The 14,447-nt window shown below is 43.0% G+C and overlaps 2 protein-coding genes across 2 annotated transcripts in view; one reads left to right on the top strand and one right to left on the bottom strand.

Moving 5' to 3' along the window:
- The window catches only part of Utp20 (UTP20 small subunit processome component), an 81,229-nt gene extending 74,060 nt beyond the window's left edge, over positions 1-7,169 (top strand). Inside the window, exons 56-62 of the mRNA XM_021175362.2 lie at positions 569-701; positions 2,047-2,234; positions 2,829-2,900; positions 3,958-4,239; positions 4,962-5,088; positions 6,245-6,390; positions 6,607-7,169. Coding sequence (XP_021031021.1) covers positions 569-701; positions 2,047-2,234; positions 2,829-2,900; positions 3,958-4,239; positions 4,962-5,088; positions 6,245-6,390; positions 6,607-6,762 — 1,104 coding nt within the window. The 3' untranslated portion in view covers positions 6,763-7,169. The remainder of the gene's footprint in view (positions 1-568; positions 702-2,046; positions 2,235-2,828; positions 2,901-3,957; positions 4,240-4,961; positions 5,089-6,244; positions 6,391-6,606) is intronic.
- A 1,651-nt stretch (positions 7,170-8,820) lies between these two features.
- Arl1 (ADP ribosylation factor like GTPase 1) overlaps positions 8,821-14,447 on the bottom strand; it is a 12,618-nt gene continuing 6,991 nt past the window's right edge. Inside the window, exons 5-6 of the mRNA XM_021175363.2 lie at positions 10,792-10,970; positions 8,821-9,884 (exon numbers count right to left, since the gene is read on the bottom strand). Of these exons, the coding sequence (XP_021031022.1) occupies positions 9,854-9,884; positions 10,792-10,970 (210 nt within the window). The 3' untranslated portion in view covers positions 8,821-9,853. The remainder of the gene's footprint in view (positions 9,885-10,791; positions 10,971-14,447) is intronic.

Raw genomic sequence — 14,447 nt, 5'->3', positions numbered from 1 at the left:
TTTCTCAAAGCACTCAGGTTGAGTTAGTATGTATTTAAACATGTATTTTTTTGTTGTTGTTAGTAAAAGCAAGAATGCAATCCAGCTGGTAAAGGGAGTATTTCCACAGTAGTGTTTACCCAAACACCACAAAAACAAGCAAGAAACAGCCTGCTGTCTTGATGCACACCTATAATCCCAGGGGTGGCCTGCTGTGGTGTGCATACCTTTAATCCCAAGCACTTGGGAGCCTGAAGCATAATTAGGAGTTTGACACCAGCTTGGTATAAACAGTGAGATACTATCTAAAAAGTCAGTAGGGGTGAAGGCAAGTTATCTTCCATGATCTATGAAGATCAGAGACCCTCAGCTAGGGCATCTTACTACACAGGATATATCTGACACTATCCAAACACATTTTTGGTTATCACAGCTGGGAGGTGGACATGGTACTGGCAAAATTGGTAAAGGGGCTGGGGGCAGTGCCTTGCTGTGGTTGAGAAGCCTAGTAGAAACATACATGCTAGAGAGACATGTATTGGGTGCTTCCAGGACATTATTAACTGGCATGCCTTCTCCGTGTGTTTAGATCATAGAGGAGACAGAAGAAAAGGCTGCAGATCGCCTGCTGTTCGGTTTTCTCACACTGATGAGGAAACTCATCAAGGAGTGTAACATTATTCACTTTACCAAGCCCTCTGAGACGTTGAGTAAAATCTGGAGTAAGTATTATATTTAATCTAACAACATAGTAGTTGTGATAAAAGTATTGAAAGTACTTGAAATTTTAATAAGAACACTACAGAAACTATTTTTTTTTAAGTCCATAAGGAAAAAAAACCCTAAAGGGTCCCATCAGATTATTACACTGAAATCTGGGGGGAAAGGGTATTTCTTCGTCACTAGCACATTTTATCTTTGAAACAGAGGACATTGAGTTTTGAAAAGGCAAACATGGAAGTGCTTTGGGAGGGCTTCCTTCACACACTCCCCGTGCCTGCACACAGACACCAGCTCTTCCTTCCTCATCCCCCTTTCCTTCCTGTCTTCTCCCAGCTTTGCTGAGATGAGACCTATAGTTAAGAACCCTCTCTGAGGGCCCTTGTTAATAAGGAGTAGAGGGAGGGAGAGGGGGTAAGATTGTTTGCAATACGGTTTGAGATCCGCACACAGTGTATCTCCATCCAGTCCCTTTATGAAGTAGATGTTTTCCATGGTAGCTTAGCTCCCTAGAGACACTAGTGTCCTAGTGTAGTCAGCCAGCATGTCATGACAGTACAGCTCAGTAGATGCCCTTTCACTTGAGGACATTAAATTCCTGTGTACTATATAGAAGTCTCTGAATGCACAGTGTAACCCTGAACTTTAACGTATAAGTTTAGATTAGTCAGTAAATGGATACTCATGTAGAATGCCGCAGTTAACTGACAGTCACATTAGCCTCACAGTTTTACCTGCCAGGAGCAGTGATGGAGAGGCCTTGTATCCATCCTATTGCTGAAGCACTATGAGTTCTGGGTGGGGTCGGGCTGAGGCCCAGCCTGACTCTGCATGTCCCCAGCCTCCCGGGAGCATCTCTTTCCTCTGTAAGATAAAGCTGCAGCTCTCCATCACAGTTGTGGTGGCTGAGGGGTTACCATAGCACATACTTAGGAAGTGCTCAGAAAGAAATGATCCTTTCTATCTCCAGTTTCTCGTAAAACTAAGCGTGTATCTGTGTACACATTTACATTTCTGACCTATACACGTGGCCTGAGAACCACATCTTATCTCCCTGAGTTCTGAACCTGGCACTGTGGCACCAGTTCATAGGGAACGGTGGGGCGTGGGGGGAGTGTGGGTGTGTGTGTTTCATGCATCATTTACCATACAGTTAACATTATAATTGTTGTCTCTACCTCTTATCCCCAGTCTCAGTGACTTGGAAAGCAGAGACAGTCATTTTTCTCTTTAGCTCCTCCGTCTAAGCCCATAAGAGAGGCTCCGTGCATGCTTCCCTCTGTTCATGTTCCTGTCCAGGGAGTCAGGAAAGTGTGGGGTGCCTGACCATGCATTCTGCTCTTTCAGATCATGTGCACTCTCACCTCAGACACCCACACAGCTGGGTGTGGCTCACAGCAGCCCAGATTTTCGGATTGCTCTTTGCCTCTTGCCAACCAGAGGAGCTCATTCAAAAGTGGAAAGGCAAAAAGACCAAAAAGAAGACCTCAGACCCTATAGCAGTCAGGTTCCTAACAAGTGACCTTGGCCAGAAGGTACCTTTTTTTTTTATTATTTTATTTTTTTAAAGACAGGCTTGGCATAGCCCTAGCTAGCCTAAAATCAAGCTGACCTGAGAGTTACTGTGACCTCCTGCCTTCCACGTCCTGGGAGTTGCACCACTCCATGCCTAGCGTGGGTTTTGTGGTTATGGCTTGTATGTTTGTTAAGATACAGTTTCTCTGAAGCCATTTCTTCCCTTCTAAGTGGAGTGAGATGTTTGCTGTGCTGTATGGATTGCCTGGGGCTCACCCGTCCCCTGGGTGGTAGACGCTCCCCCTGGTGCCTTGCTGCACATGGGATTAATAGCAGCTTTGTTTGGGGTTATTGTTGGGGTTGGGGGTTCGGGATTCTCCTAACATAAAGGAGTTGTGGAGCTCACTGTGTTTGCCAGGCTGGCCTTGAATTCACTGGGCTCCTCCGGCTCAGGTGCCTGGTGTGCTCGGATTTCAGAGGAGTGCCACTGTACCCAGCTGTTACACGTGACTGGGGTTTTTTGGTTGGTTGGTGGATTTTTTTATTTTTGTTTTTGTTTTTTAATAATCCAGCAAATGTGCTGTCTGTGTGCTAATGTCCGTTTCCTCTCACAGATGAAGAGTATCTCCCTGGCTTCATGCCACCAGCTGCATTCCAAATTCTTAGATGAGTCTCTGGGAGAGCAGGTAAGAGTGTATGGAGTCGTCTTAGGATGAGAGAGCGGGCCGACTAAGCATAGGCTTGCAATTGTTATTTGCTTTCTTTGGTTTTTAGCCAGCTTTAGTGTCTGGCATATTTCATGAAGTGTAAACATCCACTCCAGTATGTAGGCAGCTAGCTGTACATGCATGTCTAGTTGACTCTGGTTCATACTGGAATAACGTGGCTTCACCACCATTCCCAAGTCTGCTTAGTGACTAAAGCTTTTAAAAGGGTTCATTGATGGGTTAGGTGTTGGAGTACAACCTGATAATGAATTTCCTTCTCCCCCGGAAGTTAAAGAGAAAGAATGTGGTTCACAGTTTGACCTAAAAATTGGTGTCCTTAAAAAAGATACATTATCCCATTCTTAAAAAATGGTTCATGTACTTCCATAAGAGGAAATGTAATTGTGACCAGTATAATAGCTCATGCCTGTAATCCCAGCCCTTGAGAGGCTGAGGTGGGAGGCTTGCCAGCAGTTTGAGGCCAGCCTGGGCTACAGGTCTCAACTCTTATCTTTAAAAAGTAAATGGTAACATGGTTTATCATATGGCAGGGTCGGGGAAGGGATGGACAGCAGAATTAAATTCTAAAGACTGTTGAGTCCTGGTTGCCCACAGTAACATTGTACCTTACTGGGACTTAGAAGAACTGAGCTTCGTCTTGTTTTTGATTTGTTCCTGGTAATAAGCGCTCAGAGAGGCCTTCTGTAGTTAAATCAGAGCATGGAGAGGAGGCAACTAGTCAGTTAGTATTACTGCTGCATAATTGCAGTCAAAGAGTTTAGTGCAAGGTAAAACAAAAATGGTTATTCCATAGAGAAATTCTTACCTGTTCTGTGGTTTTTGAGGACAGAGCTAAGCCAGGTAGAGACAGTTACATGACGGTGAATTTGGCTGCGCTCTGTAGAACTTAAGAGTTTGAAGCACACAGGCATCAGTGCACAGTGCTGAGCCCACAGTCTCTGTCTACTGCACCTTAGGATGGTTAGGCTCCAACAAGCCACACTTGTTTCTAACCTCCCCCCTCCACACTTTCAAGGTTGTTAAGAATTTACTGTTCATAGCAAAAGTCTTATATTTGCTGGAACTTGAATCTGGGAACAATCGAGGAGAGGTAAAGGACTCAGAAGAACAAGACACTTTAGCAGATGCTCTGGCCAGAGAGGCGGCGGAAGAGAAGGCTGGTGTAGGTGGGAAGACGGAGTCGGACAGAGAAAAGAAGGAAGAGACCAGCAAGCCGGCGACATTGATGTGGCTGATCCAGAAGCTGTCCCGAATGGCTAAGCTGGAAGCAGCCTATTCGCCCAGAAACCCCTTAAAGGTACAGCAACAGGACAACTGAAAAGCTTTGTTGTCTAAGAAGGGGTCTCCGCTTACTACATAGTTCTGGCTGGCCTGGGGCACTGCTCAGCTCAGCTCTGCCCTCCTGGAATTCACAGGGCTCTGCCTACCTCTGCCTCCCGAATGCTGGCATCAGAGGTGTATGCCTGGCTCCTGTTTTTCACACAGGGCTTTTGGTTGGTTGGTTGGTTGGTTGGTTGGTTGGTTGGTTGGTTGGTTGGTTGGGTTTTAGTGTTTGGAGAGAGGATTTCTCTGTATAACTCTGACAGTCCTGCAACTCACTATCTAGACCAGCCTAACCTCAAACTTAGATTCACCTGCCTCTGCCTCCTGAGTGCCTGCACCACTACCCCCAGCCTAACACGGGTTCTGATTCGTTTGACTGAACTTGCTGTCTATCCTAAGCTGTCTGAAACTTGTACTTGAAGGATGCCTGCCTCAGTCTCCCAAGTGCTACATAGAGGCAGACAGTTACAATGCCTGATGCCTGAAATTTGGTAGTTTTAGGTTTGGGATGTTTGGGGGCTTGGGGGTTTTTGTTGAGTATTTTAATGTTATTCGTGAGACTTTCGGATCCTTGGGATTTTATATTTTGAACCTAACACTGCAACAATATCTGAACTCTGCTTTTCAAATGAACACTGCTTACATGACTGAATTTTGAGCAGAAACATTTCAAGTGGAAACACTGTCTTCTTTCAGAGAACCTGCATCTTTAAGTTCCTTGGTGCCGTAGCTGTGGATCTTGGAGTAGACCGGGTAAAGCCCTACCTCCCACTGATCATCGCTCCCCTGTTTCGAGAACTCAACAGCACCTTTGCGGAGCAAGGTAACCCTGCCATCAGTGTCCTGAGGTCTGCACACTGGGACCCTTCCTTCTCTCCTGGATACTGGATGACCTCTTCCTGTCTTCCTTTCCTGCTAGAGTTAAAGGAAGAAAACAGTTAATTGACAAACATTTTCCATTGTATTGAACAAACTTTGTGTGCTTCCAGTCGTGGCAAAAGTGAATGGTGTTGAGTTTGACTCCTGAGGCAGATGGATCTTGACAAATTCAAGGATAGCCAAGACTACACAGTGAAACAGTCTTTAAAAATGTTTCACTTGTACAAAATGATGACTATACTGTCGGGCAGGCTTGGGGTATCCTAAACCTCACAGGGAGCTGGACAGGTGTTGTGTACCTGCCGCCCCAGCACACTCAGTCAGGAAAACTGGGAGTTTGGGCTTTGCTTGAGCTACATGGGAAAAGAATCTCAAAAAAGAAAATAAAAAAACTTCAGAACAGTTTAAATATAAGACAAAGGAAGCAGACTTGATGTTAGATCCCAGGTTTTCATGTTTTGCTTATTTACAAATACCTCATAATGTAGTTTTTTAAATGTGTGGCCTAAATAACTAATAGAAAGAAAATAGAAATTAGTGTATGATTTCATTGCGGTCTTAGCAATTGGTCCTAAGGTTCTTCTACCTAATGCTATAGTTATCCGCACATTTAGAAGACTGGTTTTAGCTGTTCAGCCTAGTCCATCTTTTGCTCACTGTACTTTGTGTTCGTGTTGAAGTGATATTCTTTGGTGCCTAGAGTATTCAAAACAGTCCATTCTGTGTTAGGGACTTGGTAGACATCGTAATTCCCCTTAGGCAAACTCTGTGGCTGATTTGCATTTTACAGAGAGGGAGACAGGGAGGGTAGGAAAGAATACAGCTTCTCAGCCTCTCATCACAGAACAATGCTGTGGGCCCAGCTCTGACCTGTACACCAGAGGCCAGAGAAGTCCTACCTCCTCCACAGCTGCAGAACAGAGCAGGCTCACGGAGGGAACCCAGGTTCCTGCTGTCTCGTTCCATCTGGCAAAGGTTCCACACCCTCCCATCTTAGGCACTCAGAAACCAGTTTCAGATTTGTGTTGTCATGACAACATAGGACTTCAGAGGTTACTTCTTTGATGTGATTGCTTCTAATCTTTTCTTTCTGTGATTAGATCCTGTGCTGAAGAATCTATCCCAGGAAATCATAGAATTACTCAAAAAGCTGGTTGGGCTGGAGAGCTTCTCACTAGCCTTTGCCTCTGTCCAGAAACAGGCTAGTGAGAAGAGGGCTCTCCGGAAAAAGAGGAAGGCCCTGGAGGTGAGTTTGCGGTTATAAGTGTGGCTTGTCTACTGGCTTAACAAGTGCTTTCAACTAGGGGTATGCATGCACACGTGTGCCACTGTTCCCTGGGAGGGGAATGAAGGCTTCGGAGGAGGAGTTTCATTAATGACACATGTTGCTCTGCGTGTAATTTGGGGGATTCTCTTCACATGTACTTTAAAAGTAATGAAAGATTTCTGGATTCTCTTCAAGTTTGTAACCAATCCCGATATTGCTGCCAAGAAGAAGCTGAAGAAACATAAAAATAAGAGTGAAGCAAAGAAGAGGAAGATAGAGTTCCTGCGTCCTGGCTATAAGGCCAAGAGACAAAAGTCCCACAGCCTCAGAGACTTTGCAATGGTGGAGTGAGGTCTCTCGTGTGCATCAACTCAGCTGGCTCCACCAGGGTGAAAACCTGAGCGTCCTGTGTTAGGGTACTGGGCTGAATATCACCTGTAATCTCTGGACTTGGAAGGCTCAGACAAGAGGATTTCGACAGAGACCCGGTCTCAACCAAAAGAAATTAAGTTAAAACTTTGGCATAGATCTGTATATTTTATGTAACCATACTTGTATTTTTTTTAATTAAAATGTTTTATATGCTACTCCTGCCTGAAAGACTATGATACAGCATGACATGATTTAAAGTCAACCTTTTCACAAAAATCCTGGTGTGGTGTTGCATACCTTTAATCCCAACATGCTGGTGTCAGAGGCAAGTGATCTCTGAGTATGAAAACATAGATCCTGCCTCAAAAAGCAAATATAAAGAAGAGACTAGAAACAAGTAGCCAGGCAGTGGTGGCGCACGCCTTTAATCCCAGCACTTGGGAGGCAAAGGCAGGTGGATTTCTGAGTTCGAGGCCAGCCTGGTCTACAAAGTGAGTTCCAGGACAGCCAGGGCTACACAGAGAAACCCTGTCTCAGGTGTGTGTGAGGGGGATGACAAGTAAGTAAGACAAAGTATGATACCATGTAAACTTGTCAGAAGGCATTTAGAAATCTGTACAAATAGATGCAGCCATACTGGTGGGTTAGTATCATTAAATGCTGTTTTCCCCAAGTTCATCCCATTGGTTGGGTACATATAGAAGCAAACCCCCCCCCCCCAAAGTTCATAAGTAGTTAATAAAGCCAATTCTAAAACTGAAATGGAAGACAAGGTAGTGAACCAACAAAGCAAGGCACTTTTAGAAAAAGATGCAGTAAGGGCTTGTCCTGTATGTGTCAAAGACTAAAGTGCTGTCCGTAGTGGAAAAAGAGAATTTCCACTGTATCACAAGCTTTCCTTCCAGATAGCTCAGTGGTTAACATTTTAACTTTGTATGGTTTCACTGAAACTTTGCCAGTTGCTTCTAAGGTTGAATCTGCTTAAATCTGTAACTTAAATATATTTTTGCAGGTATATATTAGGGGCAAGGGGTCCACTTATCTGTGTGTGTAGATGTGAAGGTCATAGGAATTGACGATTCCATCTTCGAGCATATCACACCTTACTTTATGAGACAGGATTCTCACTGGACCTTGCCATTTCAAGACTGGCTAGACTGTCTCCAGCATTGGGCTGGAAAATATGTCTGGCTTTTTACACATGTGCTGGTTATAAGATATTGATGCTCACCCTTCCATACCCAACAATCTACTGAGCCACTGCTGACCTCAAGTATGAATATATCCCAATGAAATGGAATGACCAACTGTATAGCTACTGGTATTCATACAAAGACAAAAGCCTCTACCCATTGTTCATTTTGTGTTGATCAGTCACACTGAGAATAACTGTGCCTGGAGGAAGGAAGTTCCTAGAAAGATTTCAAATAAATTCAACTATAAAGAGGCAAGAACAAAAAGGTTATGAATCCCAAGCTGGCTACAGTGGTTACACAGCCACAACTTCAGTGCTACAGGAAGCAGACATGAGGATCACTGGGAGTTTGAGGCCAGCATGGAGCTTAAAGATCCCATTCACTTACCACATATATGGCAGGAAAGGCTAGAGCCCAAGTCTCTATCAATGCCTAATTTTTTTTTTTCAAAGATTATTTTATATATGTGCATACGCTGTTGCTGTCCTCAGGTCCCATTTACAGATAGTTGTGAGTCACCATGTGGTTGCTGGGAATTGAACTCAGGACCTCTGGAAGATCAGTCAGTGCTCTTTGAGCCATCTCTCCAGCCCCAATGCCATATTTTTAAATGCCAGTTGTCCAACTTACTGAAAGAGCCACAGTGTTAGTAACATATGGACCATGCTGCTCACTGTGGTAGGTTACTGTTCAGAAAATTCCTTAGACGACAATCTTAAAACCTACACAGTATACCTACTCTTTAAAACTTGGAATATTTTTGCTACAGAACCAGTAAGATTTTTACTTTTAGCCAATTTCATACCAAGGTAAATGAATGGAAGACACTAAAGACATCTCGTTACTGCTTATTAAAATTGCTTTTTATTTCTTTTCATGTGAAGGTTTTGTATTGTGTTGTGAACTCATCAAACAGCCATTTGGGATAGTGCAGACCGTATCCCTTATCATTTTACTAGCATAGACAAGTTTATATAAACATTACTTTGAAATCCATAACTACTTGAGCATAATTTTTTTGATTGGTTGGTTTTTTTGTTTTGTTTTGAGACATAGTCTCAAGGAGCCCAGGCTGGCCTCAGATTCACCACAAAGCTGAACTCTTGGGTCTTCCCACCTCTGTCTCCTGAGTACTGGGACTACAAGTGTGTGCCACCACACCTAGGTGTCTGTGTTCCCAGTGTTGGATATCCGTAGACAGTATGATTTATTTAGGACACAAGTTTCTGACCCACAAGCCTGACTCTGAACCCTACCTCACTGTCTAGGGCCTAGCAGAGCAACAGAGCAGAGCCCCACCTTCTTACAGTTCCTGCACAAAGTTCAGGTCAACATACACGAACTTCTTTTGACAAGTAGAAGTACTGTAAAATAACGTAAGTCAGTAAAGTGAGCCAACAAAATAAACTAGTCAGTTAAGCAAATGAAGATTATACACTGTATTTCTAATCTACTTCGCTAAGACTAATCTTTGGAAAGCCTTAATTCATTTTAAGGGGCAAAGAGTCTGAGCTAAATATTAGTGTTTATACAAACAAGATGCAACCACTAATTTAAAAATAGGAGGGTTCCCCCTAAGAGTATACATTCTTTAATAGAACTGTATCTGAGTAAGAATTCCATACAAATAGAATATATACCTTAACACATGAAAACCAGGAAGAAATATTTTACATTACATAAACCATTTGGGTGATTGAATCAAGCTAACCCTCTCACCAAATACTTGTTTTTATATTTATTACAAATATTGAAGTCAGGCAGGTCTGTCTATGCCGGAAGCACACAGTCCCAGCACTCACAGGAAGCACATCTGACTGGTTCCGATGAGTGTGTGATGGAGCGTTGGTTCACAGGCGCTGACGTGAATGGGCTCACTGTCTGCTTTTCAGGGTTTCAACTAACCTGGAGAAACAAAGGGCAATAGTTTAACAAAACTAACTTCTAAAGTATAAAGCATGAACGGCAATAATATAAATTTTGCAGTGGAGGTAGATTACAAAGACTAAGATTACTATCTACTAAGTATGGATTTTTATTTATTCTGCCTTTTCTGAGACAAACTTTGAACTCACCAAGTACCCGAAGGTGGCCTTGAATTCCTGACCACCTTGCCTCTGCCTCCAAAGTGTTGAGATTATAAACTACTAGGTTGTCCATATGCACAGTTCAGAAGTAAAAACGAATTTATATTCTCAACAAGCTGGAGTCAATACATCTGCGGAACAGCTATAAACTAAGACAGCAAACACTGTCTCTGGTCTGTGACAAGGGCACAGAACTTCATTTTCAAGGTAAGGTGGTGGGATCGTAGATAATCCTTTTTTAGATGGAGGGGATTGCACCAGAGTTTCACTATGTAGCCTTAGCTGGCCTTGATCTTTCTAAGTAAACCAGGCTAGCCTCAACCTCATAGTAACTGTCCAGCATAATCTTCCAAGTGCTGGAGTGGAGTACCAGCATGCTTGTGCTGGAGTGGAGTACCAGCATGCTTGACAAGAAGCCAGCCTTAGCTTAATTTCTGGAAGACGGGAAATAAATCAGAGAGCCAGCTTACCTAGTAACTATAGTCATGTAAGTGTGCTGAAAGATATATGAAGGCAGTGGGAGAAAGGATGGAAGAGCTGCCAACCAGCTGCTATCTAAATGTCATCCTCAAAAAAACCAACACTGCATCATAGGCCAGATGTTAAAGCACACTGGTAAGCTCTACACTAAGGCTGAAAGCAGGGTCTATCCTGGGCTACATGCCAAACTCTTGCCAATAGGTAGCTTCCCTCACAGCACAGCTGCCTTCACACATGATACTTGCCATTCCATTGCCTCATCAAGGCCAGTGCCTTTGGTTGCTGAAGTTTTAAAGATCTGCCACTTCCGGTCCTTCAGGGCAGGTAACCCAAGAGCATTTGCCATTTCTGAGGGTGTCATGGCCTGTTCCATGTCCTGCTTATTTGCAAACACCACTAAAATGGCTTTTCTCAGCTCTTCTTCCTAAATAAAATGGAAAACATTTTAATTAATTTGCATCCTTGAGTTTGGGGGAAAATATCAATAAAGACATTGTGTTGAAGAATATATGTGTTTGTGTGTCCATGTTCCTATAAACAACTCTAATGAAATTCATTGGGTCATAAAAAAAGAAAAGAAGACAAACAGACATGAAGTGGAAGAGAGGCAGGCTGGGGAGGGAGGAAGGCAGAGTGGGGAGGGAGGCTGGATGGGGAGGGAGCGAATGGAGTAGAACTGGAACAAGGAAGGGATAAAGGGAAGTACACACACACAGAGACTTGTGACACTCAAGAACAATGTCAAACCCACCCTGGACACCCAACACATGCTAAATAAAACGGAAGTATCCAAAACACTAGAGTAAGAAAGACAGAACAGCAATCTTGTACTGGAAGGCAGGGGCAACAGATCAAGTCTGAGGCTAGCCTAGGTATGCAGCAAGCAAGTTCAGGCCAGCAGAGACCCTATCATAAAGAAAGAACTGTAAATCTTCCCTCAATGAGTTCTTGCTAGTCCTGATTTCCTGTTTTATTTGTTGATATTTACCATATCTGAATTTGAGGGGTCTGATTATAATTAAATCTATTCTTTCGTAAACCCTTCCAAGGTTTCAGAAAGGTGTTCCCAATCCAGAAATCTTAAGTATATTCACCTACTCACTCCTGTGGCTAATTTCCATTTTCACACATTAGTTATTTCATTTAGAATTTATGCATACAAAGAAGGCAAAACTTAAACTGCATTTGTGTTTGTTTTAAGGTCAACAATATAAACTGGCACTGGCCCTACATTTTACATCCCAGCGTCTGTTGATGGAAAAAGCTATCTCCTAACACTGTGACTTGCAGTTCTTGCTCTAACGGGTAAGGGATCTCAAGCTACGTCAGCATCCTACTGAGCCACAGCCCGCCTTGGATGGAGTCCAGGCTGGGCTCATCTCATGATTCTCCTGCCTCCCAAATACCAGAATTAGAAGCACGCATCTGAAATTACAGGTCCACCTCTGGAAGAGTTTATAAATCAAATCCTAATGTTGCAATTAACTTCATTAACAATCTTGTGCAACCCAAAAATTATAAATTGAACTTAATAATTGGTTTCTTTGAAACGATACTTTATATAATGTGAACCAGACCTAAGTAAAGCTGCTGTTTTGAAAATCCATTATATATAGTAATAATTGAAGAAAACAGAGGTCAAGAATTTTAAAGAGCGAGAAGTGTAAGGAAGGGCTCAGAGGGAAGAAAGTGGAGGAGAAATGGTGTCATTGTATTATAACCTCAAAAAAACAAAGTATTTAATTTAAAAAAATCCTTTATACCAAAAGCAACTTCACAGTTCCTTAAAACGAACTCCTTATACCCAGGCAAGCACGGTGGCACACACCTGCTATCCTATTACTTGGGAGGCTGAGGCAGGAATACTTCTATGACTTAAAAACTACTATGGTGGTTTTATACAAGGTAAAACCTTGTCTCAAAAAACAAAACAAAATCTGTATATTTTAATTTGATCTAAGAAGCTCATCACTAGGGTGCTACACTGAAAAATAGTTAAACACAGGTTTGAAACTATTAATTTTGTGACTTACAACTCTGACACCATTACAAAGTTGATAGTCTAAGAAATGACAAATCCATGGTCCTCCCCAGAGAAAGCATTTCCTTAGTGTGGGGATCTCTAATGAGAATGTCCCCTCACCTACTCTCAGGCATCTGAATATGGGCCCCACCAGGAAGTGCTGTTTGAGGAGGGCCGGGAGGTGTGGCCCAACTGGAAAAGGGAACTCACTGGGAGCTGGCTTTGAAAGAAATGGTGCCATTTCAAATTTCTCTCCCTGGTTCCTGCTTGCAGTGTGAGATGTGAGTACTCGGCCTCCCACTTCTGCTCTGATGCTGTCACTCCATCCTAGACTCTAACCTCTGGAACCATAAGCCCCAATAAACTTTTTTACTGTTGCCCTGGTCACAGTAGTCGACCACAGCCATAAAAAGTGACTAATACAGCTAAGTACCACGTAGCCTAAAACTGGTATTTAAGCATCAAATAACTGGATATGTTGGAATTGTTAAAAAAAAAAAAAAAAGGGGAAATATCCGTTTAATTTTCCAGAGCAAATTCTATTTGACTGTTACTAAATGAATCAAAGCATAATTACTTTCAGTGCTTTATTTAATGATTGCTCTAAATTTGCTTAGCCAGACAATAAATTATAAGTGATCTCAGTAAATAAAATGTATCCAGTTTTTGAGCTAGAGATACGGTTCAATGGTGGAACTCTTGTTTAGCGTGTACAAGGCTCTAAATTCAACCCCCCAAACCATTAAAAACACGAATTGCAGGGCATAATGACCTTTAATCCCAGCACTTAAAAGGCAGAGCCAGAGCCGGGCGTGGTGGCGCATGCCTTTAATCCCAGCACTCGGGAGGCAGAGGCAGGCGGATTTCTGAGTTCGAGGCCAGCCTGGTCTACAAAGTGAGTTCCAGGACAGCCAGGGCTATACTGAGAAAAAAAAAAAAAAAAAAAAGGCAGAGCCAGGTGGATTCCTGTGAATTCCAAAGTAGCCAGGGCTACATAAGAAGACTGTATCTCAGAATCAAACACAACTGGCCGGGTGAAGGTGGCGCATGCCTTTAATCCTAGCATGGCAGGGATACACAGAGAAACCTGTCTCAAAAAAATGGCAAACCAAGTGAACAAAAGCTGACTTTGTGCCTCAGAAGACAGGGGAACAAAGCAAAGATCTCTGAGACAGGGGAAGAGGAAGTGGCGCTGTGACTGAAGCAAGCTCGGAGGGCTCAGCGACAAGCAAAGCCCCGGCAACCCAGAAATGCACACCATCTTTCCAAAACATCCAACAGTAAGTAAGACTCTTTAAAGGCAGAGCCGCAGACATGGCTCAGGGCTCAAGAGCACTCACTCCTCCTCCTCCAGAGAATTAAGTTCTCAGCCCTGTAACAGGTGGCTCCCAACTGCCTGCAACTCCAGCCCCAGGGGTCTGACACCCTCTTCTGGCCTCTGAAGGCATCAACACACACATGCAGACACAAGCACGAAGACAAAGACATAAAAATAAGTCTTTTAAAGGTCATCTTATTTGGGCCACAAGACAGCTCATGAGGTAAAAGTTGTCTCCTAAGCCTGGCAACCCCAGAGACATCTTTGGAACCTACATAAAGTTAGAAGAGAGCCAACTCTACACAGCTGTGTTCTGACCTCCATGTACAAATGTATACACACGCAAACACACACGCCCACAATACACAAGCTAGTAACTTAACTTGGCTTAGCTTAAATTAAGAGCTCTGAGTTTTCTGAGACTAATGAAATGATTACAAGAAGCTAGAGGGCTGGATTTTTATTCAATCTATCTTTCCAATAGGAAGTAACATGTACTTTTTTTTTTTTTTTTTTTTTTTTTTTTTAGACAGGGTTTCTCTGTGTATTATTTTAAACTC

Source organism: Mus caroli, chromosome 10, assembly GCF_900094665.2.
Source record: "Mus caroli chromosome 10, CAROLI_EIJ_v1.1, whole genome shotgun sequence".
Classification (NCBI taxonomy): Eukaryota; Metazoa; Chordata; class Mammalia; order Rodentia; family Muridae; genus Mus; species Mus caroli.
The sequence above is the reverse complement of the archived record's forward strand: the minus strand, read 5'-3'. Positions and strand labels throughout refer to the sequence as shown.